Source organism: Coenobita brevimanus, chromosome 68, assembly GCF_032717465.1.
Source record: "Coenobita brevimanus isolate Jiangsu-jjx chromosome 68, ASM3271746v2, whole genome shotgun sequence".
Lineage (NCBI taxonomy): Eukaryota > Metazoa > Arthropoda > Malacostraca > Decapoda > Coenobitidae > Coenobita > Coenobita brevimanus.
Window position 1 is genome coordinate 3,125,001 of NC_137021.1, and position 26,645 is coordinate 3,151,645.

General features: G+C 43.0%; 1 protein-coding gene across 1 annotated transcript in view; it reads left to right on the plus strand.

The window, feature by feature from the left end:
* The window catches only part of LOC145405808 (protein Star-like), a 53,444-nt gene that overhangs the window by 17,480 nt on the left and 9,319 nt on the right, over positions 1-26,645 (plus strand). Inside the window, exons 2-3 of the mRNA XM_080277046.1 lie at positions 1,743-1,942; positions 6,816-7,010. Coding sequence (XP_080133172.1) covers positions 1,743-1,942; positions 6,816-7,010 — 395 coding nt within the window. The remainder of the gene's footprint in view (positions 1-1,742; positions 1,943-6,815; positions 7,011-26,645) is intronic.

Genomic DNA, 26,645 nt, shown 5'->3' on the forward strand with positions numbered 1-26,645 from the left:
CTCCATTTCTCCTTCCCCTCATATTTGTCATTTTCTCATTCCCTCACACTCTTCCACTTCTCTTTCACACTCTTCCATTTCTCCTGCTCTCTCACATTCTCATTTCTCCCCTCTCATTTTCTCATTTCTCCTTCTCTCACACTTGTCCACCACTCTGTCCAACTTTTCTCCTTCCCAGTCTTCCTCCACTTTCCTCATCGCATCTTATCTCTTTTTTCCAGATGATTATTTCGAGTTTTCACAGTATCTTCCCTCTCTCTCTCTCTCTCTCTCTCTCTCTCTCTCTCATTCCAGATTCTTCTCCACTGTCGCTACCTTTCCTCCTCTCAAGATGTTCGGGTACTTTCTTGAGCCCAGACATTCGCATTCTCTCTTCCTGCACGCCACACTCCTTTCTCCCCTCGGGTTTCCTGGCTATTTCCCTTTTCCAGTCGCTTATTTCCTTTCTTCCCTCGCTCTCTCCACCCACTCTCTTTTTAATTCATCAAACCACTACTTCCTGCACGCTCACTCCTTTCTCTCCTCGACGTTCCTTGTCATTCCTTTTCCGGGCACTTATTTCTTTTCTTCTCTCGTTTTCTCGACCCCTCTCTCCTTTTCAGCCACTCAGTTCTTTTCTCTCTTCCTCCTCTTCTCTCACTCTTTCTTCTTCCCTGAGTTTTCCTTGTCACTTCCCTTTCCAGTCATTTATTTCCCTTCCTTCATCGCTTCCTCCACCCTCTCTCTCTCTCTCTCTCTCTCTCTCTCTCTCTCTCTCTCTCTCTCTTAGCCATTTATCCTCCTTTACAACCCTTCCTTCTTTTGCAGTCACTAGTTTCCTTTCTCGTACGTTTTCTCAACTTTCCTCTCTTCCTACACATTTCGCTCCGTCTACCTTTATCTTCTGTCCAAACCAATGTTTATGTATCTGACTCAGGGCCTAAAATGATAAGTCCGTCACCATGACCAAGCAGTCCTACGCGAAAAATTCAGACCTCGTGTCCACGAATGCATAATTATTCTCATCTCATTCCTATTCTCTAGACATTTCGATCTATTCATACTTTTTCCAAAACACTCGTCATTTCCGTTTTTCTCTTCCAGATACTTACATATAGTACAATCTCCCCCTCCCCCCCAAAAAAAAAAGATTTTTTTTTTTTTTTTTTTGACATCCAGACACCGTACAACATATATCTCCCTTTGCTATTCAATCTATCCCTTCCCCCTCCCCCATACCCTGATCCACTTTTCCTTCGTCTTTTCCAACGTGCAATCCCTAGCGTGTCTGACTGGATGACCCCCTAGAGTGCTCTGATCGCCTCCGCTCCTGGATTGTCACCCACACCCTCCATCCACCTTCCAGCCTTCTTTTATCTAACCAATCTCCCTCAATTTCGGACTTTCAAATTATACAACCTAATCCAGACTTCAAATTCATTCCCCTCTTACATTTGAATCCACTCTCCTTTGCGGCACACCAATACACTTTCCAATTTTCCATTCCCTTTTCCACGGTGTGATATTAATTATCCTCTTTCATTTAAATTCACTCATTTCATCCTTCCGGACTGGCATTCCACTCATTCCTTCCTTCCAGACTGCAATTCCATGAACGACCAATAGGAAAGCCCACTGGAGCCCTATAACCTCCGCCTTCGCTCTTGGTCTACTAGCCACTTCATTCCCCACCTTCCAGATCCATCCTTCTCTTTTCAGTCTTATTTTCCAGTCACTCAGATCCATTCATCCATCCATTCCAGCCTGCGACCCCTGGAAGGCCCGACTGGAAGGCCCCCTGGAACCAGACGACCCCCGCCTGCTCTCCTGGATTGCCACCCACCACCTCCAGCCGCCCTCCAGCCTCCCCTACCACCTGGATCTGGGCAAAAATGTGAACTTCACCAAACTGACTTACTGGAAGAGGGTCCATGAGGGTATTATGCAGCTCGTGAAGGGAAAGGTGGGTGAGAAGGGAAACGGAGAAGAAAAAAGGAGAGGAGAGAAAAGAAGTGGAGACAAAAGAAGAGGAGAGGAGAGGCGAGAAAACAAAGGGAGAGGAGAGACGGGGGGAGGAGAGATTAGGAAAAGAAATATATGTAAACAGATATAATCGTACCGGTAACACATCAGTATTTTGGACAAAGATATGGACAGACAGATAGATAGATTGAGAGACAGATAGACAGACAGATAAATACACAGACATATATGAGTTAAAGATTAGAAAATAAAGATATAGGAGATGAGGGAGAGGAAGAAAAAGAGAATAGAGGAGAAAAGAGAAGAGGATAGAGGTGAAGGTCAAACAGCGAAACAGAACAGAAACACAAACTGCGAGACCAAAAGAGAGAAAGTGCAGACAGGGGAACAAGGAAAACAGAGAGAGAACAGGATAACTGGAAGAGAGGGAGAGACTGAAGGGGATGAGGGAACATGGGAAGTGAGAAAAAGAAAAGGCAGAAGACATGAGGACGGAGGGAGGGAGGGAGAGAGAGAGAGAGAGAGAGAGAGAGAGAGAGAGAGAGAGAGAGAGAGAGAGAGATGAAAAGAAAATCACAATATAAAAAAGACAACAGAAAAAAAAAAATGCTCTGAGATGCGGAAAAGAAAGTCAGAAACAGGGAAGAAAGGAATGAAGTACGCGCAGGGAGGACAATAGGGATTTTGGTAGCATGGAGAATAAGACAAAAGAATGAGACGGAGATCAAGAACGAGAAGACAGAGAAGAAAAGGAGAAATGGTGAAGAACGGGGAAGCTGAGCGGGTGAAGAGGAAAGAGGGAGAAAGTGAAAAATCTACAAGAGGTATAATAATGACGAGCAAGAAAGGAGGGAGAGGGAGATAGGAAGGAGAAGAGAATAAGGGACCTGGAACTGTGTGTGAGAGAGAGAGAGAGAGAGAGAGAGAGAGAGAGAGAGAGTAAATACAAGTGAGAAATAAAATGAGAGAGCGTTTCCTCCCCCTAACCTGACAGCGCCTTACCTACCTCCCCCCTCACCTCATCTCCCTATCATCCATCACCTTAATTCCCCTCCCTCTCTCCCTCAACCATCACTCTTCCTTTCCATCCCTCCAACTATCCATCCTCTCATCTCGCTTCATCCCTCCCTACTCTCTACATCTCTATAATCTCCCTCCCCTTACCTCTATTCCTCCTCCTCCTCCTCCTCCTCCTCCTCTCTCTCTCTCTCTCTCTCTCTACATCTCTCTAATCTCCCTCCCCCTCTCTCTCTCTCTCTCTCTCTCTCATTCTCTCCGTCCCTCCACGTAGATCAAGATGGCGTTAAGACTTGACGGGCTCTCGCGGAAGGGAGGAGGGGATAAGAAAGAGCTGGGGAAGGAGAGAGGGAGGGAGGGAGGGATGAGGAAGAGCTGAGAAGGAAAAGGGAAGGAAGGATGAGGAAGAGCTGAGAAGGAAAAGGGAAGGAAGGATGAGGAAGAGCTGAGAAGGAAAAGGGAAGGAAGGATGAGGAAGAGCTGAGAAGGAAAAGGGAAGGAAGGATGAGGAGGAGCTGAGAAGGAAAAGGGAAGGAAGGATTACAAGGAAGGAAGGACAAGAAGGGAAGTTAGGGAGCGAGGGAGAAGAAAAGTTTGGAGGGAGTGCGGGTGGTTTGCATGGCAGAGAGAGGTACACAAGGATGGATGGATGGATGGATGGATGGATGGATGGTTGGATGGAAGGGAGGTGTAAGACGCTGGGAGGGAGGGAGTACAAAGTTGAGTAAGCAACAACAAACCTAGATGCCGTTTGTCGGAACAGAGGCTTTGACTACAGTATCATTTCCGAGTAAGAAATATTAGGATATGCAAGAAGTCTCCACTACCCATATATCCCTACAGTCCAAGCCAGCAGGAGTAAGTGAGCAGGACCACCATGCTCCAATAAAGAAAAAGAAAAATGGAAATCAGAGGGGAAAGGATGAACGCACAATTACGGCATATTATAAGGAAATCTGAGGGGAAAGGATTAATGCACAATATACGGTATATACATAAGAGAAAAACATCACTGGAGATGAGTGCATAACGTCGTCCTGTATCCTTCGCGGTCTGGATGAGAAAGAACATATTTTTGCATTATTCAATAGTACTCCACATAAACCTAATTAATATGATCTGTATGAAACTAAAGCCTTGCTAATTATCACCTGAATTAAATCTTAACGTCTACTTCAACACCTCAGTTAAATCGCCCATGACTGGGCTTTTCTAACGAGAGTACATTGAAAGATGAGAGGGAGGAAGGAGGATGAGAGGGTGAAGAGCTGAAGAGGAGGAGGAAATGAGAGACGAGTTAAGAGCTGGGAGGAAAGAAGGGAAGACGAGGTGAGTTAACCCTTTGGCTGCAAGGACGTATTTCGACTAATCAAAACTAAGCGATGTTAGTAGAAAGACAACTATCATAATTACAATTACCAGATGAACCAACACCCGAGCAAAGAAACAAGTGAGATAATTTTGACAGCTTCAACTGCTAGAAATCCTTTCAGTGGAACAAATCTGGCTGGTGTTAACTCGAAATATCCAATTACACACCATCCGCAGCGAGAGGTCTAAGGGTCGGGAAGCATGGAAAGAGGGATATGGAGAAAGATGTGATAAGGAGGATATGGGGGAAGAGGGAGGGGGGAGATTAAAGAGTTGAACAGAACGGAGGGAGGAGGGAGGTTCAAAAGGTGACAGGGAGGGAGGAAGAGTGAAGAGTAAGAATTAGGAAGGAAGGGAATGTAAGGAATGGGGAGGGAGGGAGGGACGGACGGACGGAGGGAAATATAAGAAGCGAGAGGAAGGGAATAAGAAAATGTTGGGAAGGTGGGAGGACGAGAAGAATAAGGGATGACACGTAAAAGGGGCGCGCACACACATATTATGTATATATATATATATATATATATATATATATATATATATATATATATACTCATAAATAGCGCTCCACTAGGTGCCCACCGGCGGTATCTTATGTGTGGATACGGCACAGTCTGCTGCTGTGGGCGTGGGTGTGGTCGTGGGAAAAGGAAATGAATATATAGAGGATGCAGGACAGACATTGATATCACTGACTGATCCTTACCAGCAAACACACAATAAATCGCACAACAGGGGAAGGTGGTAAAAGGGGGAGGAGAGGAGGGGAAAAGAGACGAGGGGAGCCGAGACGACGATATGAGTATGCGTGACAGAGTAAGGGAGAAAATGAGGAGCACTACTTTGTGAGAAATGTAATGAGGGAACTTGGCAGAGAAAGAAACAGCTCTCGTGAGAAATGGAAATGGTGATGGTCATGGAGAGAATGAGAGTAATAAAGAGAGAGAGAGACTGAGAGTGTTTGTCCAGAGTGAGCTACATTCTTTCATGACTGCGCGTTCCTACCATGTTTTTCTTTGTTTCACCCTTGCCCTTCACACCCACACACTCACACTCACATTCACCCATTCTCTCTCTCTCTCTCTCTCTCTCTCTCTCTCTCTCTCTCTCTCTGTCTTACATCCTTCTTCACCAAATCCTCCTTCAATAAAACCTCCTTACCTAGAATACTCCCTCCTTAATTTTCCCTCCTTGTCTCAACTCTCCTGACTCTTTGGTTTTTCTTTGAGACTTTGCAATACTCTTTTTTTTTACCGCTTCCCTTCTTTCTTGTTACCAAACGTTCTCCTTCAGTCTTTCTCAGAGCTTCATTAATTTTTTTCCTTCCCTTTCCTCTCTACTTTTATCTCCATTCTTCTACTGCTTTTCTTCTTTCGTGTGCTTTACTTCCTTTCTCTCAGTCCGTTTCTGATTATCTCACCTACCCTATTTCACACTTTATTTCCTCTCTACTTCCTCTCTCTCTCTCCTTGACGCCTTTCTTCATTAAATCCCTCTTCATTCAAGCCTCCTTACCCAGAACACTCCCTCCTTAATTCTCACTTCTCTCACCTCTTTTTACCTCTTCATATTTCCTTGGGACTGCGCGAAGTTTTATTTTTTCCGGTTTCCCTTCTTCCTTGTTTCCTTTCATTTTCTCTTCTTCCGTCTCTCATTTCCACTCTTTTCCTCCTTTCCTCTTTTCTTTAACCTCCTTCCTTCCCTCATGTTGTATCCGTCCTTCCCTTCTTGAGTCACTCTCTCCCAATTTAGGCTTCAATCCCAGTCCACTTTTTCCTTCCTCACCACTTCCTTTCTCCTCTCCTTCCCTTCCTACCTTTTCTCCTTCCTTCCTTCCCTCCATTCGCTCTTTCTTCCACTCTTCTTTCCTTTCCATCTAAATATTATAATGGTGAGTGTGTATTTTGGGCGAAGTAGATTAATTATTACTATTATTATTATTATTATTATAATTATTATATTATTATTATTATTATCCATCCATCATCCAATCCTACACTGCCCCATGAGGAGCGTAGGAGCCCGGGGCTAGGCAGTTGATCCCGACATTTAAGATGAGTGAAATTATTATTACTATAATTATTGTTATTATTATTACCTTGATTTTTTAACTTTATATGGAAAGGATAAATTCTGCTTGCTCGAAACTTGGATCCTTCCTTTTTGGCACTGAATAAAAAAAAAAAAAATACAGAGTTATCCGAAATAAAAAGCAGATATTTAGTAGCTAAGGGGTGACGTACTTTTAGTGTTGCTACTGCTGGACTATATTATTCGGCATTAAGAGAGATTTTTCGAACTGAAGGCGACAGATATAACCTTTAAAACCCCCACACTATTAGACATTTGTCCCAAATTTAATATAATCATCTGGTGCTGCAAGAATAAAACAGAAAACACGTCACCGGATTGAAGAGGTGAAACAAAAACATCCTCCTCTCACTACTCCTTTGCACTCCACACAGCGCAATGGTTTCTTCCTGGAGGCTGGTGCACTGGATGGTTATTTCCAGTCTAACACGTTCTTCCTGGAGCGTGACCTGGGATGGACGGGGCTACTAGTGGAGGCCAACCCTGTGCTGTACCAGGCCCTCACCACCAGGCACAGGAAGGCGTGGAACTCTGACCTCTGCCTAGGTACTCGTCCTCACCCATTCAAGGTCAGTATATAGCTTTCTTATCATCATTATTATCATCATTATCAAGCACAGGAAGGCATGGAATTTTAACCTCTGCCTCGGTACACACCCTCACTCATTCAAGGTTAATGGCACTCATCCTTTACTGTCATCACCATCAACATTATAATCATCACCACCACGCATCACAGGAAGGTATAAAGCTCTGACCTTTGCCTCGGTATTTGTGTGTGTGTGTGTGTGTGTGTGTGTGTGTGTGTGTGTGTGTGTGTGTGTGTGTGTGTGTGTGTGTGTGTGTGTGTGTGTGTGTGTGTGTGTGTGTGTGTGTGTGTGATTTACAATTACACCCCACCCTGAATGGAGTCCAGGCCGTTCCCTGGGGCGGCGCCACAGTCCCCTGACGCATAACAGACGACGCCACACACCACCACATGGCACCACTTGGGCGCTTAAGTACCAAGGCATGTTTTTATATTATAGCAGGGTTTACGCCACACAATTTAATTAAGTTTAGAAGAAAGGTCTGGCAGTGGAGGGGAAAAAAATTACTTATCCCATTTTCCTGTGTGTGTCTGGTTAGTAGATCCACTTTTCTAAATTAGTGCCACCCTGTATTGCCCTTAATATGGACACGTAAAAAAAAAAAAAACGCGTAAATTTTATGGATAGGTAAAAGGATATACATGGGAATTTTTCTGACGCTAAGTGTATTACGTCCTATTACTAAAAAAAAAAAAACAGTTCCTCGTCACCTGTTTTAACCCTTCCTGTCAGATAAGAGTATTTTGCAATTTAGTCTTCCTACCACAAGACAATTTTATTAAACTTCAGACTTTTTGCACTGGAAGGTTAAAGACTTAATTTACCCTCAGTGCACGCAGTCCATCCTATGCCAATAAATAAGTAAATATATCAATAAAAAACGGGCTGGATTCAGCAAGAGCATAATAAAAACATGTCATCGGTGTGAAGTGATCCTTTAGCTGTGCTGAGGTATTTTCAGGTGAATATAATCGTCTGGATTAAGCTGTACATAACTACTGTACATACCAGCAGTGATTAATGATTTTCGCCCGAAACACAAATCATCTTACTCTTCAACATTTTTACTGGGAAAAATACTTCTGGTCTAAATATAAATGTCTGTCGTTGTAGGAATACTATTATCTACACACACTCATACACACACACACACACACACACACACACACACACACACACACACAAAGGCCAGCTTAAACAACAAACACGGAGCTCTCCTAATGGTTCTCGACAATCCCCAGGTAGCATAAACATTCACAAGCACAACAATACACTAGGCTTGTACACACACACACACACACACACACACACACACACACACACACACACACACACACACAGTTCAATTCACGATGCAAAGCTCAAACACGCAAGAAAAGAATTAAGGTCCCCACACCCTGCCTACCTGTCTTGTGGGGCCCCAACGAAGAAAATAATAACTACAAGCAATGAGGAACCTCTCTATGCCCCTTCCCCCTTATAAAAATTCGTAAATTATTCCTTTTCACGGAAGATATTATTTCCCCGGTCTCTCTCTCTCTCTCTTTTTTTTCCTGAATCCGTCTAGCCTCCTTTGAAAATTGAGAAAAATCTGGGAGGAGGAGGAGGAGGGGGAGGAGGAAACTGGAGAGGGCATAAAGGGAAAGAAAAGGGCAGAGGGAGGAAAAAGAAAGGCAGAGGGAGAAGGGATAACGAAAAAGGAAGATTGATGATGATCATTTAATCGATTTGTACCATCGTTCTTACCCAGGCCTCTCTCAATATAATCGGATCTTATTTACGCTTCAACGGCCTCATGTTTTTGCCCACCTTAGAAAGAAATAGATTCGTAAAAGACGTGAGGTAAGGTGTTTTGATCTTAGTTCAGACAACGTATATTTTTCTTTAGTCTTGTTTTTATTTATTTCTTTATTCTTGCTGCCACTTCATGATTATATACAGTACAACTCATAAAGGACTTCGATTATTGCGTTTATTTTCATGTGAGGGAACTGAACCACTTCCATAACATGAATATTAATTTGTGGTTGCATGACATTCGGTAAACCTTAGTTGTGGGGTAGGAATGGGTCTCCTTGGTTACTGGTCAAATCAACCCTCCAATCTGACTACACCTGGCCATCAACGGGACGAAAAAAAATGGTTATGGATTTTTGTCACATGAAAACGAATAGACTAAAGTAATGGTGCTGATGATGGCTATTATTTAACCCGTATGCTCTTAAAACTCTCTCCTCAGCTAAATAAAATCGTTTGAAGACAGAATAAATAAAAAGTTAAGTCCTCTGGCTATGTGGCTAAATGAAAAGGTCGAACTTAAAGAGAAATTATAGGTAAAGGCTGTGTGTGTGTGTGTGTGTGTGTGTGTGTGTGTGTGTGTGTGTGTGTAGGTAGGTAGGTAGGTAGGATCCCATAAATAATTCTTCAGGTTTCCAAAGTGCATGCATCTTTCCTTTCATGCTTCCACTTGCTCATTATTTTGATTTTTACCCACCCTGGCGTAATGGACTGGGCGTGGCATCATCCCTCTTTCTTTCTCTCTCTCCCTCTCACTCTCTCCTTACACACACACACACACACACACACACACACACACACACACACACACACATTTTTCTTGCAAGGTTCCATTTACCCCTTTATAAGCAGACACTTGTTTTTGAGGCCGATGATGCTCGCCTGTGGTATGAATAACGTGGGAATTCATTTATGGTCAGGAGTATGAAATCTCTCTTTAATCTCATTTCGCCCTCCCCCTCCTTTCTCTCTTTCTCTCCCTCTCTCTTTTTCTTCACCCATCCCCCCCTCTCTCTCTCTCACTCTCTTCTCTTCCACTTTCTTCTCCTCCCCTTCCCTTTGCTTTTCCACTTCCTTCCTTCTTTCTTTTCCATTTTTCTCCTCCTCCTCCTCCTCCCACATCCCCTTCCTCCTCCTCCTCCCCCTCCCCTCCTAACCCCACTCACCTCCCCTTCCTCCTCCTCTACTCTCATCACTACCTTTTCAACCATTCACCATGCAGTTTTTTCCACGTGCACGCAAACGGCTCTGCGCTCTCTGTATTTTCGCTATTTATTCCTTCCCTGGGGGCTGTGGTGGTGGTATACAGAGCACAGTTATTTCCCGGGAGAGATAAATTCAGGTCTGCCCATTACGAATCCTTGGCAAAATATATCACGGACCAGGCTATAAAAAAAAAATCTAAAAACACTTAATTGCCTCCATAAATAAATAAATATGTTCTTACGCAAAGCAGAGAGTACGTTGCCCTAAATTTTGCCTGGGATTATTACTTTTTACTTACTTGCTATATTTTCTTAACTAAATATATCACAACCCAACCAAAAAATTCACTTCTAACCCCGGATAGAGTAGAACCATCTCAAAATTTACCTATGATCATGATTCCTTTCCATTCGCAAAACAAATCACCAAAAGTAGATGAAAAAAACAAAACTTACATACTTCTTTCTGGGAAAAATGAAAAAGGGAGTAAAGGTAATGTATTGACTGTCCGGGTAAATGACTGGCTGGCAATTACGTCGACTGTCATTACGTCAAATTACAATGCCGACCTTCATTTGCAAGGCTCAGAGTCGCCTGACCTCTGCCAGCCCAACGTTGGCACAGTAATTTCCACTTACTCCACCAATCACTGCACACAAATCTAAAGAGGGGAAAAAGTATATTGCCATCGTGCCCTAAATATTCAGGTTCCATGTAAAGACAATGAACCCCGCAAACGGATTCCAACCCTATTGTTTATAATCAACGACTGGATTCGTAAATAAATTATCAACAGGTTCTAGTATATGGGGTTAAGTACTACTACTTGAATGTGGGGTAGTGGTTAAGTCCTTTCACAGTTTCTCGTGATTGCGTCAGAACCAAGTGTGATCTTCCTGAACTAACCAGTAACATTCATGCGGGTTAGAAGGGCTGCAATCTCGTAATCTGTCAACGAAATCAGTGACACTCAAGCGGGTTTGAAGGGCTGTAACTCGTAATCTGTCCATGAATATGTTCAAACCTTACAGCCAAATCATTACACCATGTGATGGAGAACCGGAAAACATCAACTTTGTGAAAACGCTCATTTGTGAAAACGACGATGACGAAAAAGCGAGTCTGGTTTCTTTATCTTGCTTGTAAACCCCCTCTTCGTCAGGCTAAGCACATCAAATCCCAACTCTTTTTCGATATATAAACATCAGATATTTGGGCCCTGCGAACGTCACCGCGCTCTCGGGTTTAAGAATAAGTAAGAGGTAACTTAGCTAAAAAAAACTCCAAAGTCGACGAAATTTCGGGTATAAGAGTCATATGTTTAAATTCGAAATCGCAAAGTGGGATCCAAACCCCGAAACTTTTATTACGATTTTATGCGATGATGATGGAAACTATGTGGCCTTCCAACATGGTTGCTGACTGCCTTCTAAAATATGAGATGCAGGCTGACCATAACTAATAATCACAAACATTCCATAAATTACCTTTAATAATTAAGGTTTGAGAATACGACGTTAAGATCATATATAATACACCAGGTCCTCACAGGGCTTACCTCTGATTTGCACGCCCGCACGCAAAATCTCTCCCTCCTTCCAAACACCACCACCAAAGACCACAACACTCACCTGTAAAAGAAGGTAAGATCAAATTATTACAAGGCTATGAGGCTGAGGCGGTTGATGTTATGGCTAATGGATATGTATACGGTACTATAAATGTCATCTAGATATTAATTCAATCTGTGTGTGTGTGTGTGTGTGTGTGTGTGTGTGTGTGTGTGTGTGTGTGTGTGTGTGTGTGTGTGTGTGTGTGTGTGTGTGTGTGTGTGTGAGAGAGAGAGAGAGAGAGAGAGAGAGAGAGAGAGAGAGAGAGAGAGAGAGAGAGAGAATGGGTGGGGGTTAAATTACATACTCAAGTTTCCCAATTCATTACCACTGTGTTACCAATCCATCACAACACCTAATAACCACTAGTCCACCAAATCACCGCTGGTCGGCAGTAATTGCCACTGACCTCATTACGCCGTTGTTTCTCTCATTTCATCTATTTTTTTTCCCTGAAGGCCATTTCCATCCCCCTCTTATCAGTGTGAATTTTTTTTTAACACTTAATTCTTCCTAGTCTAGACGATTTTCATGAATTTTGAGAAGCTCGTACAGTGGAGACAAAATTATCAACCTTAACTCATTGACAACCTGATTTTTCTCCCCTGAGTTGAAAAAATAATCAGAATGTAGCAAGCAGAACAGAAGACGTATTCTCTCTCTCTCTCTCTCTCTCTCTCTCTCTCTCTCTCTCTCTCTCTCTCTCCCTCTCTCTCTCTCTCTCTCTCTCTCTCTCTCTCTCTTTCCACGCCCATCCCATCAAAGTTGAGGACAAGCAATCACTTCTCCGCCCTGTACAACTCCTTCCCACTATCAACGCTACGTCTTTTCCCGACACGGCAGTATGGCCCAAGATTTCCACAACTCATCACTGACCAGTATGGATGGCTTTCTGGTGGTTTTTCCTTGGTTTTCGTAACTTCTGATTGTTTTTACTGGTGGTTTTATTATATTCACCAGGTTTTCTTGGTTTTGGAACTGATTTAGGGCCAAGTTAGAGTAAAAACAATATAGTTCTATGTCGGTTCAAAACAATGGCAACTGCAATTATCCACCTAATTAAATTACGTTATATTACGGAGATATTAATGGCCATGATAGTTGCGACGAGAGGATGTGAAGGAATTATTGTCCTGTAACTGTACATATCAAAGTGAAGCCCTACCCTTGTCACACACACACACACACACACACACACACACACACACACACACACACACAACACTGGGGCAGGCAAAGGATCAATGACTGTGTAGCTGTTTGCTTTCCTTTGTACTGACCTTCTCTTTGTGCTTCCCTTCCCTCCCTGCTCCACCCTTCAAGCGTATTCCTCCCTCTGCTTCTCTCTTTCCTTCCTCCTCTACTTTTTATTCCTTCTTCCTTCTCTTCGTTTCTCCCTTCCCCTCCTTCCTCCGTTCGATCATTTCTTCCTTTTCTTCTTTTCCTTCCTTCCACCTCTCCTCATCCTTCTCCAATACTCTGAAGCCAAAAATTCCTAAATATTGATGCTACTTCGATGAGGCCAGATTACCTTTTTCTCTCAAGAGGCTTCGATGGAGGGAGGGAGGGAGGGAGGGAGGGAGGAGGAGGAGGAGGAGGAAAAACAAAACAAGGAGAAAGCAGGAAAGATTAAACACAGGAACAGTAATTACATAAGGAAATTCAAGAGAGATAGAGGGAAACAATAGGAATGGAAGAAGCGAGATACCTGTGAAAAACGCTATAGCCAGGTAAGGAAAGAATGAACACTCTCGGGCTCTCATGATTCACTCCCAGATGAATAAAACCGTCTGGCGTTTTTTGGAATACACAGAAATTCGAGAAGGGGCGACCGTAACTGGGTGAAGAAAGAGAGAACGAAATAAAAAACACAATGTAAAGAAAACAAAATCTTAAAGAAGGGATTGGTAAGAGAAATGAATAAAAAAATGTGCATAGGTAGGCAACTTAAACATTAAAAAAACGAAACACTTATGCCAAAAAAAAAAAGAGGCAAAAGAAAAAATATTTATCATGGGAAAGGAAGGAGAAAACACGAAAGAAAAGGGAGCAATCAGGTAATGGAAAGGAAGAAAGACTGATAAAGGATGAAGGGAAGGGAGCAGACAAAAACAGAATACTCAGAGAATGAAGGCCCAGAGGATGAAGAAAAAATGTCAGAAGAAAGTAAAACAATAAGGGTCAATTCCATCTTACCCCCTCAAGGTGTAAGGAGAACTCTTGCATTCTATTTAAGCAACTAAGAAGGACAAGTATGAGGAATTTAACATATATAATTTTGATGGTCTAAGTAACTCTGAAAGATTTTAACGATGAGAAAATTTTGGAACCATCTGTTAATATTCAGATTAATAAATTCCGAATGACAAAGTAATTTAGAAAAGTTGGTAAATACTGAATGAGTAAATTTCGCAACCAATGAGTAAAATTGGAAGGGTCGAACGATACGTAAATTGTAAATGTCTAAAACGATGGCTAAACTTCCTTTTCTGAATTTCGAAGTCTTGAACAATGGGTGAATCTGCAAGGTGTGATTGATGGATGAATGCATGAATGTGTGGGCCATTTTTCACTGACCCTCTTAATGGCTTTTTCACTGTGTGCTTTTTCCTTTTTCCAAATCCAACCCACCCCATCTATAACAGTGGGTGATGATGGTGATGGGTGATGATGATGATGATGGAGATGACAACTGTGATGGTGATGGCGATGACGACGGTAATGGTGAAGATGATTGTGATAATGGTGGTGATGATGATGGTGATGAAAACAGTTATGGCGATGGCGATGGTAATGGTGAGGGTGATATTTTAATGATGGTGATAATGATGGAGATGACAACTGTGATGATGATGGCGATGACGACGGTAATGGTGAGGATGACAGTGATAATGATGGTGATGGTGATGATGATGGTGATGAAAACAGTTACGGTGATGCCGATGCCGATGGTAATGGTGAGGGTGATATTGGTAATCGGGATGGGGAGGGTAATAGTGATGGTGATAGCGTTATTGGAGAGGGACTGCTTTGAGTAAATGGATATGAAAGTGTGTAGTAAAAGGCATCCCTATATGTGCGATGGATACTGAAAAACTGCAATCCAGGTCTTTCAAGTCTACGAGGTGGGCGGAGGGGAGTGAACATGGGAGACAATCTGGGGTGGCGAACAATGGGGAAAGGATAAAGTGTACAAATGGGTGCTGCATATTAGTCGACAGGTTCTCTATCTATCTAGACCTTCCTACCTACCTATTTAACCATCTATCTACCTACCTATCTATCTATCTGTCTATCTATCTCTGCCACCATAGCCATCCGAAATCTCCAACTAAACAGCTTCCCTTATGATCCACAGCCCAACATTCATCCCTCATAAATTACCCTTCTCAGAAAGACAAAAGTACATCTTGCTAGACTACAAAGCAAGATACCACACAACTTGCAAACAATACACTCTGCAATAAAGCCCCTCAAATTACAAAACACACACACACACACACACACACACACACACACACACACACACACACGCACCGCATTACCACAACACAAAATATCCTTCAACACAGCCAAGACAAAGATTTTAGGGCGAAACCGGTTGAAATGGTCAGTTTCCAGCAGTTCACTGAGTTGCAAATAAAGCAGTCACCCCACACCTCTGGAGCTTAACGACAAAGACTTCGCCTACTATTCCACTGTGTCTAATCCAACCTTAGTCACATCCGTCACTTTCCTCCATCACGCATCACATCAAAGAGAATCATGTATAGACAGGGGATCATAACAAGCCCTTCTCTGCGTAGTTATATTACTCATCACAGTGAAAGCCAGACGTAGTTAAATATTTGACGAACTCCTACCCCACGACAGCACTAACAAAAGCTTTAAAAAATACGATGCATGTTAAGAAAGTGCAATGAGGTATTTGTCTATTATTGTTGTGGTGAGTGATACTAACACAGGATACTGCAATTAATACACATCATCAGAGAAGGAAAAACATGACTGGTATAGTTGTAACTCTGTTTTTGTTTCTGTTGTTGAGATAAATTCGAATAAAAGCAAAAAACAAAATACAAATACAGAAAAACACGATTAAAGACACAGCAACAGTGTACCTGTGTACGACTCCCAAGCTCTACCGTCATCACAACAAAAACCACACACACACACACACACACACACACACACACACACACACACACACACACACACACACACACACAAAGGACTGGTGAAGAAAAGGCGACTGTGGTCGTACCTGTGTGTTTGTCATGAAGAGACTGCAACTGTGGACGTATCCGTGCGTTTGTTAAGAAGAGACAGCAACCGTGGGCGTATCTGTGCGTTTGATATAAAGACAGCAACCGCGGGCGTATCTGTGCGTTTGATATAAAGACAGCAACCGCGGGCGTATCCGAGCGTTTGTTATGAAGAGAGCAACCGTGGGCGTATCCGTGCGTTTGTTATTGTTGTTGCGGCGGCGGCTCACTGGCTCAAGTCCTCGTTAACTTGGTGGCTTACAGGTATCAGGCAGCATCAGTCGCGCGTATACACAAGGTCACGCGTGGAATTAACCTGACATAATTTCCAGTGAAGCGCCACAGTGATTGCAATGGTGTAGGTATGGGGGGGGGGGTATATTCTTTTTACTCTAGCTTGGCCCTGACCTTCGTCCTTTTGCAGCTTATCTGATGTAGCTCAGTGGCTGAATAAGACATTATTATGGCTATAATTCATATACATTCCATGGCAGTTCTTCGTGACTAGCAACATATTCTAGAGGTTATCTCTTGTTACAACTTGGTATTCAAGATGGAGAGATGGCAATTTTAGACCAAGTTAGAGTAAAAGGGGTAGGCAGCTGATGCGGACAAATCCCATGACTGCGAGGATTTTTTTTTTCTTTATTTTTCCAACTATAGGACTATTTTACTCAGTAGTTAACGAAAGCTCCCGAACAGCGTAGAGTTTGATGACGGCTGTGTTTAACACCAATTCGAAAGATCTCTCCTATGCTGAAGAAACTCATCCAGAGATAAAGAATAAAATTATCAATGGCGCCACCGTACTAGAGAAGCGTGTTGCGAAGTGGGGTGGTTTTTACTGTTTAAACTGTGTGTGTGTGTGTGTGTGTGTGTGTGTGTGTGTGTGTGTGTGTGTGTGTGTGTGTGTGTGTGTGTGTGTGTGTAGACAGACATACAGACAGACAGATATTGATATTTTCGTCAAGCGTGAGTGCGTGAAAGCATGTGTGGTTCATTTTCGAAGATTTTTTTTTTTTTTTCCATGTTCGTGCTTCCGGATCCTACCCACTCCACTTACAATACAAAAAATAGGATTACAATGATTACAGTATGATGGTGGTGGTGGTGGTAAGAAAGAATAAATAGATTACTTATATCCTCAAACTAATAAGAATGTCCAAGTCGGGCCAAAACTGCTTTCCTTCAAAATGAACACCATTTCAAACTAAGAATAAATTCTTCAACTAGATCACTTAATGACACTCTGATATAAATACATATACGACGGATAACTGTCTTTGTATTTGGTATAGTGTGGTTTACAGTGAATTTTATACCGTTTTCACTTTACAATGAAATATACGTACTGTTGATTCTAGGTCAGGAAGATATGTGCTAGTATAGTGAGTCTGGGATTTTTTTTTAGCTGTCTGAAATGTAATATCTTGATTCTTTTTCTTTTTTTTTATTAAGCATAAGACTGTGAGTATGTTTTAGTGTTTGGTGAAGTGCAGTTGCGTGTCAATGTTTTAAAGTCAGTGTTTATTCTATGCTAAGAACTGAGTGTTGTTGGTGTTGGCTTGGAAAGGGGTGGAGGCAAGACTGATTATATGTCGCCCCTTCTGACAGATGAAGGAAAAAAAAAAAAAAGGGAAGAAAAAAAAAAGGGACAAAAAACGCTCTTCTTGTATTATGAAACGACGGCATAATTTAGACTGCCCCGTCTCTCTGTACGGCCAAGAATAAAAAGTTCGCCTATTTCCTCTGCGTCTACATCAAACTTCCAAGACATGTTCGTTACTTTCCTCCCCGATGCATCATATCAAAGAGAATCATCTATGGACACACACATACACCAAGCCTCTCTCAGCTTACAAGTATTAGCCAGGAAGGGAGAGTGAAAAGAGGAGGTTATATATTAGGCATGCTCTTATTTCTCCCCAACCGTGCAAGCTTATGGGAAAAAAGTGTTGGCAGGGGAAAGAGCACTTGTTGAAGATACCACTGTGGATTCTTTTATGTAACTGATGACGGAATGGCTCTACCCCACAGGTGATTTTGAAGGGATTTTTTTTTGTACAAGGGTGAAGCATCACACTCTGAAGGTTTACTTTAAGAGTGAATTCAAGTGTGTTCCACTTCTCTGTTAAATTTATTAATAGTTCAGATTTCCTTATTTACGTTTTCTGAATTTTGTATACATAACCCTTCAAGAAAAGCTACTATAAAATTCAGGATGATGACAGACTGAATATGAAGGATACCTTTTTAAAGTAAAGAAAGAAAGAAAAAACTAAAGACTTAGCGACTGTATAAGATGTTTCTTGTATATAAAATTGAACAAAGAAGAAAGCGATTTAAGATTCGTTCAACACGCCTGGACTCACAGCATTAAAAGGCTGGAGGTCATAAGCAGCAGAAAAGATAAACTAAAAAAGACAGTTCCAAAGTTGACCTGTTGCATATCTGAGAGACTTGGAGCACCTGCTGACTGCTGCATCACAGAACTGGGCAGAAATGGTGTGTGTGTGTGTGTGTGTGTGTGTGTGTGTGTGTGTGTGTGTGTGTGTGTGTGTGTGTGTGTGTGTGTGTGTGTGTGTGTGTGTGTGTGTGTGTGTGTGTGTGTGTGTGTGTGTGTGTGTGTGTGTGTGTGTGTGTGTGTGTGTGTGTGTGTGTGTGTGTATAAGCCCAGTGTATTGTTATGCTTGTGAATGTTTATACTGCCTGGGCATTGTCGAGAACCATTAGGGGAGCTCAGCTTGTGTTTGTTAAGTTGACCTTTGTGTGTGTGTGTGTGTGTGTGTGTGTGTGTGTGTGTGTGTGTGTGTGTGTGTGTGTGCAAATGTACGTCTATGTATGTAAGCATGTATGTATATGTGTGCTTGTCTGCATATGTGTGTGTGTGTGTGTGTGTGTGTGTGTGTGTGTGTGTGTGTGTGTGTGTGTGTGTGTGTGTGTGTGTGTGTGTGTGTGTGTGTGTGTGTGTGTGTGTGTGAAGGTGTTACGACTCAGGAATGTGTATGTGTAGGAGGGTCTGGCTTGAGTGTGAAGATTAATGATGATTCTAAGTGATGCTGCCATTATCTTTTATATTAATCATTGCTCTCTCTCTCTCTCTCTCTCTCTCTCTCTCTCTCTCTCACACACACACACACACACACACACACACACACACACACACACACACACACAGGAAGATAGGTCACCATAGTTTGCATACTGAAGTTCGACAGGGCACATCCTCTACAATTACGTGTTGTATATTATGTAAAATATTATAATAACGTAGGGTGTATGACTGTACAAGCCAAAATAAAAGAAAGAAAGAACGAAAGAAAGACAAAAAAATCCTACACTCTGACGCTGCATAAGTGGTAGATGTTGTACAAAATATATGGCACATTTTTAAGACTGCCACAAATAAAATAAAACAAAAATATGAATAAACCCTACAGAATAATGTTATAAAAAAAAGTCTAAGGAAGTCTGAGGGTTTTCTGGCCTTAGTAACGGTGGGAGATGAGAGTGGGTCGTAAAGCCTTCAGCCTCTGCCAATTATTGATAGCCGAGTGGACCAGCGGCTTGGAAAATGGACACGCAGGAGGCTGCAGGAAGGCACGATGGGGGAAAGGCAGGAAAGGGGAATGGAGGGCAGGATGGAAGGCAGAAAAAAGAAACTGGATGGATGGAAAAAAAGTAGGATGCAAGGGAAAGAGCAGAATGGAAGACATGAAAGCAGGCAGGATGGATATGAAGGACAGGACAGAGAAAAATGGCTGGCCAGATGAAAGCCAAATGGAGGAAGGCAGGCAGAAACAAGGAGGAGGCAAGATATACGACATAAAGGGACGCAGTGAGAAAGCAGGTTGGAAAGGATGGAAGGCGCGGAGACGGTAGGCAGACAAGATGCAAGGGAAATTCAAGATGGAAGGCAGAGAGAAGACAAAAAACAAGGAACTGACAAGTCGGAATGGAAGCAAGAGAACGCACGATCGAAGGCAAAAAAGGAGGTCGGTGAGAAGGCAGACAGAAGGTAGGTGGGCACGAAGCAAAAACAGAAGGTAGGTAGGCACACAGTAAAAGGAAAGAAAGAAAGGCAGGAGAGGCTGGCTGGCCGCATGGAAGGCAAAGAAAAGGCAGGCAGGCGGAATGCAAGAGGAAGGCAGAAAGGAGGGTAGCTGGCAGAATGGAAGACAGAGAGAAAGCAGGCAGGCAGAGTGGAAGAGGAAGGCAGGGAGAAGGCAAGGTGGCAAAATGGAAAGCAGGGTGCAGGCTGGAAGGATGGAAGAGTAAGGCAAAAGATGGCAAATGATAATACTAACAGAGGTTGATAATAGTGAAATCATGGAAAAATAAGGGGAAAACAATGAATAAAGGGAAAAATATGAATTACAGAATATAAGGCATACATTACTCCCGAGAATACAGAACAAGGCATCAAAACGGAGAGACGGGAAAAAGGGCAACAGAAAATTAAACCTTGGAGGACGACTTAGAAGCTAAGGAAGAAATTAAAGGAGAATAAAGGATCTGAGAGAGAGAGAGAGAGAGAGAGAGAGAGAGAGAGAGAGAGAGAGAGAGAAATGATTAGTGTTGCGACTATCAAACAATGGCCCTTGCATAGCTTCACACAACAATTCATTCCACTCCATACATCACAGAACACATTAAATTACACAGCACTGCACCGCACGTACCATCACATCCTACATCACATCGGAAGGTCAACACATGCATCACATCACATTACCTACCACCACATATCAGCATCATTTCTCACCAGGAGTATCACAAAAACCCACCTCACCATAAAACACCATATCACACCACCCAACACCCCACCCCACCACACATCAGCACCTCCTTCAATCCCATCCAGCTTCACTACACCACGTCATATCACACCACACATCATCATCATCTCACCACTCACCCACCACATCATATGAGACTACACATCCCTGATCAACATTCCATTCCATCACATCACACCCTATCCATCCTACCACACCACATGACACGACACATCCTTCAAAAGAGACAGCTCACCCACTACATCACACCACATCAAAATCTCATCAACATCTTATTCCATCACACCTTACCACACCACACCACACGACACGACACATCCCTCACCTGAGATAACTCACTCACTACACCACACCAACAACATCCTATTCCCATCCATCCCATATCAAACCCCACCTCAACCCATAACACCACCCTCCCATCACACCACACCACAGCACACCACACCCAATCACATCACCCTCTCACCACATCACACCACACCACACCAAATCACACCATCCTCTCACTATATCACACCAATATCCCATCACATAACACCTCACCACACCATCTTCCCGGTAAAGCACACCACACCCTCCCACCACACTAGACATCCTTCATCACACCACTACACCACATCATATCACTGCAAACCACATCCTTCACCCCTAACAACTCACTCACTCACTCACTACCCCGGCAACCCTGACAATACGGGTGAAATATTAAATACGTGACATACCTACGTCGTCAGGTGTGTGTGTGTGTGTGTGTGCGTGTGTGTGTGTGTGTGTGTGTGTGTGTGTGTGTGTGTGTGTGTGTGTGTGTGTGTGTGTGTGTGTGTGTGTGTGTGTGTGTGAGAGAGAGAGAGAGAGAGAGAGAGAGAGAGAGAGAGAGATACTGTATCTCATAAGCAAGCAAACACACACACACACACACACACACACACACACACACACACACACACACACACACACACACACACACACAGGCTACACTCGGCTTCACATCCTTTGACAGAGGAGTCAGAACGGCAAACCTACAAACACAGTATAGCACAACACAACAATACGGTACAACAACAGACAGACCCACATCCCCTCTCTCTCTGTCACTCTCTCTCTCTCTCTCTCTCTCTCCAGTCGTCTTTTGTGGAATGGAAACTGTACTTGCCACTTTTTAAATATCTGTGATAAACAACTCATCCCTCATTCAACAGTTCGGGGTATATGGCTGCAATAATAATAATAATAATAATAATAATGAAGGCTATTCGAAAGCACGTTGAGTTCGATCCAACGTAGGGGATGCGAACGATTCGATGATATGACTCTATTGATGTTTGGTGACGTCCTTTGAAGTTTATGTTAATGGCTGTTATCCCAAATCAGGCCAATTCTGCAATATTTAGTTTATATCGCTTTGGGTCCATCATATCCATTTAGGCCGATGGGAATTAATAACGATGAAGCCTATACTGTAGACCCATGTACCAAAAAAAAAAAAAAAAAGGAAAAAAAAATCCTATCCTGACCAATTGTTCCCAATCTAGTCAATGGTTTCCTATGCAGGTAATGGATATTCGATTTTTTTTTTTTTTTTTTGGGGGGGGGCAGAAAAGGGTGGTGGCTGGTGGGAAAAGCGGTGTGTGCGAAATGGGCTGGGATGATGGGAGGCTAGGGAGTTGTGGGGGAACTGAGCACCACACAAGGATAGGCGTTGTAAGCTGAAAGATACTGGCAGGGTGAAAGTTTGCATCAATTTGCATTTTACAAGATTAGGAAAGCAAACCCTGTCGCTCTGAAACTTGGCGTGCTGCGACGCAGATAAGACGACACAGATATAAGAGGGAGACAAAGTTTAGAATAGTGCTCTCTGAATATCCTCTGAAAAGCATGATTACCTAAACTATTTTTTCCCTCTATCTACTCGCACTACTAGTTTAGTGTGTATCGTTATGACTTTGTGCTGACTTACGGGAAGACAGGCAGGTTTGTTTTCTCACTTTAACTGTGCTTGGACTCTTTCTGGGGCAGGGTTTTAATATACTATGTACGGTATATTATCCTGATAACAATGAAAGACTTTTGTTGATGTCTCTAAAGCACTAAATTTGAAGAAAATCATTGTAAACTCTTTAAATATTAACTGTATATGAAGTATGAAAACCGATTTTGAATTCCTCCTAAAATTACATATCATTCTCCACGGTGTACTATGGATATGTAACCACCTATTGCAACAGGTGGTTACATATTCACAGTATAATTTCTACCATAGTTCTGACCAGTTCTGAAGGAAATATATAGAAATAAACGGTAACATTTCCTCTCATACATAACCTTTTTCTTTCACACAATTTCCAGCTTCACATGGTCAGTACAAAATCACTTAACCTTCTCATTACTGAATTTTCTCTATTGTGCTACGCTGAGAGTTTGTCACTGAGCCACGAGTCTTAATAACCAGAAAAACAGATGACTTTTATGTTTTCTGTGTTTTTAATGATCCGGCCATACACCTTTCCCTGTTATTGGCACTATTTTAAGGTCAATATCATTCGGCTTTGCTTAACCTCGACAGAAATTCCAACAGGTACAGGGTAAAACGAACTCCCTCTGCTGGATAAGAGAGATAAACTACCTGTCTAGTTTCCCGACCTGGTAATAAAGATCCTAAATGTTACTTCCGGCTCGTGAAGGTGCATGCAATTTGATTTTTCCAGCTGCTGTTTTTTCTGAATGATGGAGGCTGAGGGGAAACAGAATAGAGGTTGATGGAAGTGGAGCTCGAGGGGAGGAGGGAGGATGGATGAAGCGCGAACTGGAATTGAGGGAAAGGGAAGGAGGGGATGAGAGGTGAAGGTTGAAAGGAAAGTGGGGTGAGGGGAGAGAGGTTGGGGGACACGGTTGAGGGGAGGAGAATGCAGAATGGAGGAGGGATGAAAGGAGAGGATGAAGGAAAGGAAAAAAGAGAGGATGAAGGTGAGGGAAGACGAGAGGAGAAGAGACTAGAGGAGAGGAGAGGCACGGTGGATGGAAGTGAATTAAACAGATAAATAAGAAGGAGAAGATAAAAGGGAGAAAAGGAGGGAGAAGAGAGAAGTAAAGACGGTAGGGGTGGAGGGAAGGCTAGTGGGAAGGAAAAGGATGAAAGCGGAAGAATGAGGATGAAGAAGAGAAAGGGAGGAGGGGGAAAGGAAAGATGAAGATGGATGTAAGAAAGGAGTAGAAGGTAGGGGGAAAGCCTTCATTCTAATCCTCTTCCCTGACTAAATTTCTCTTACTAGGCATTAGCGACGTCTATTTAGCATTAACGCTTTAACTGCAACGATTTCACTAAACTACACACGATTGTTTACTGCCAGTCTGCAAAAAATACTTAAATTCGCTGAGAGCAGCCGGAGAGTTAATATCGAATCATCCTTTTGAGACTGAAAAACCTGTGCAATTTATGTACAGTTAGGTGCTCTCTCTCTCTCTCTCTCTCTCTCTCTCTCTGCCTTGCCCCCGTGCAAATTATCCCTGCCACAAGCCGGGTCCCCTGAATTAGGGTGGTCGGGCTTAATCTCGTGTTTGCGTAGGACCATTACCGTCTCTCTTTCCCTCCTCTCCTTCCTTCCCTCTCTCTCCCCTCCTCCCTTCCTTTCTCCCTCCACCCCTCCCTCCCTCCCTCTTCCCTTCTCTCCCTCCCTCCCTCCGCTTTGCCTTCCTGCATTCCCCATTGCATCTCTCCCTTCATGGCTTTTTTCCTTCCTCGCTGGATACGGTACTTCCTTCCTCCCCTCTCTCCTTCCCTCCCTGCTGTTTCACTCTCTGCCTCTCACCCTCATAACTTCCTTCTCCACCTCCCTGACTTTCTCCATCTTTCCCATCTCCCCCTCCCTGCTTTTTTTCCCTCTCTGTCTCTCCATCTCTCCCTCTCTGATTGCCTCCATGTCTGACTTATTCCCATCCTACCTCTTTTCCATCCTGTTTTTGTATGTAACTCCCTCCCTGTCTGTATTTTTTCTCTGCCTCCCTCTCCCCTTCCTCTCTCTCTCTGTTACTCTGCCTCTTCCCCTTCGTCTCTCGCATCCTGCCTCCCTCTCAGCTTATTTTTTACCTTTTCCCTCCTGTTTCTCCCTACTCGCATATTTCCTTTTTCTATCTCTCCTTCGCCCTCTTTCTTACTGATTTTCTGCCTCCCCCAATCTCTCTCTCTCTCTCTCTCTCTCTCTCTCTCTCACACACACACACACACACACACACACACACACACACACACACACACACACACACACACAGTTTCCATCTTACCTGCCTCCCAGCCTAATTAACCTCTCTACCTGTCCTCCTACACCTCATCCTGCCTACCCTATAATCTCCCTGCATCCAAGCTTACCTGGTTGATAATTTCCCCTGCCTTTCATTCCTGCCTGCCTGCCTGCCTGCCTGCCTACCTACGCTATCTCTGCCTGCTTCCCTAACTACCTGCTATAATTCTATCTATCTACTTTTTCCTCCTCTATCTTTTGGCCAACTTTCCTCCTATGAAACTCTGCCAATCATCATCATCTTGATCATCAGTTTCTGTCCACCTACTTGTCTGCTGTGCTTCTCTGCCTGCTTACCTGTCTTTACCTGTATGACTATCGTTCTCTACCTACCCACCTATCTGCTAGGCCTGTACTTGTCTACCTATCCCCTGTACCTACCTATCTTCTTATTAATTACATTTCATACCTGCGTACCTCCCAACTTAAATATTTGGCTACTTCTATATCTATCTGTCTATCAATCTATTTATCTATCTATCAACCTACCTACCTACCTACCCGCCTGTCTTCTTGCCTTTACATTTGTCTGTCTGCTAGACTACATACCGGTATCTGTGCTCCAACTTACTCATTTAGCTACCTTTGTCTGTCTACCTGCCTGTCTTCCTGCCTTTCTATCTGTCTGCTTGACCACTTGCCTGCGCTCCTTTCGACCTGCTTGTAAACTAATCATGCTGCTTGTAAACTAATCATGTGTCTTTTGGGTGAGGCTCCCTGGCTAAATGAGAAACAGGCAGAGAGGTGTCAGTACAGAGACGGCCAGTTTAGAGAAAGTGAAGGGAAAATGAGCGACTGAGTGAAAGTGGGGACAATGACCGAGTGAAAATGAGGGGGAAAGAGCTACTGAATGAGCGAGGGGAAAATGAGCGACTGAGTGAAAGTGAGGGGGAAAATTAGCAACTAAGTGAAAGTGAGGGAAAATATGCAACTAAGTGGAAGTGACAGAGGCTTGAAAATAAACGATTATGAGCGAAGAAGTGAATATGTCAGGGTAACTAGCTGTTAGTGAAAGTGAATAAAAACAAATGATTACGGCTTAAAAAAAATGAAAGTGAGTGAAAAGTGAATGCGCCATGGCAAGGAAGAGCACCTAGTGAAAGGAAGTGAAAATGAGTGAGTGAAAGTGATGGGTGTGACTGAAAATCAATGAAATGAGGAGTGAAAATGGTTGCCCTCCCGAAAATGAATGCAGAGTTACACAAAACAAACAAACGAACTGTGTGTGTGTGTGTGTGTGTGTGTGTGTGTGTGTGTGTGTGTGATAGAGAGAGAGAGAGAGAGAGAGAGAGAGAGAGAGAGAGAGAGAGAGAGAGAGAGAGAGAGAGAGGAAAATAAAATAAAAGAACACTATACATAGGCTTGTGAGAATATAAACGAGGTACGTCTAATATTGCGGCCGTGCATGTGAGATGAAAGGTGTGGGAGGCAAGACGTGACCCCAAAGATGAAAAAAGACAAAAAGAAAAGACAAGAAAGAAACAAAGGAATATTATGCTCGAGCGTGTGTGCGGTGCAATAAAGAAGCTGGAGGCATCTTAACCCATTCCGCCTGAAGATGTTCTCGTTTTACAATTTCTTCTTCATTTTCTATTTCATTCTTGCTCTCGACGTACAACAACAATAACAATAATAACGAAGA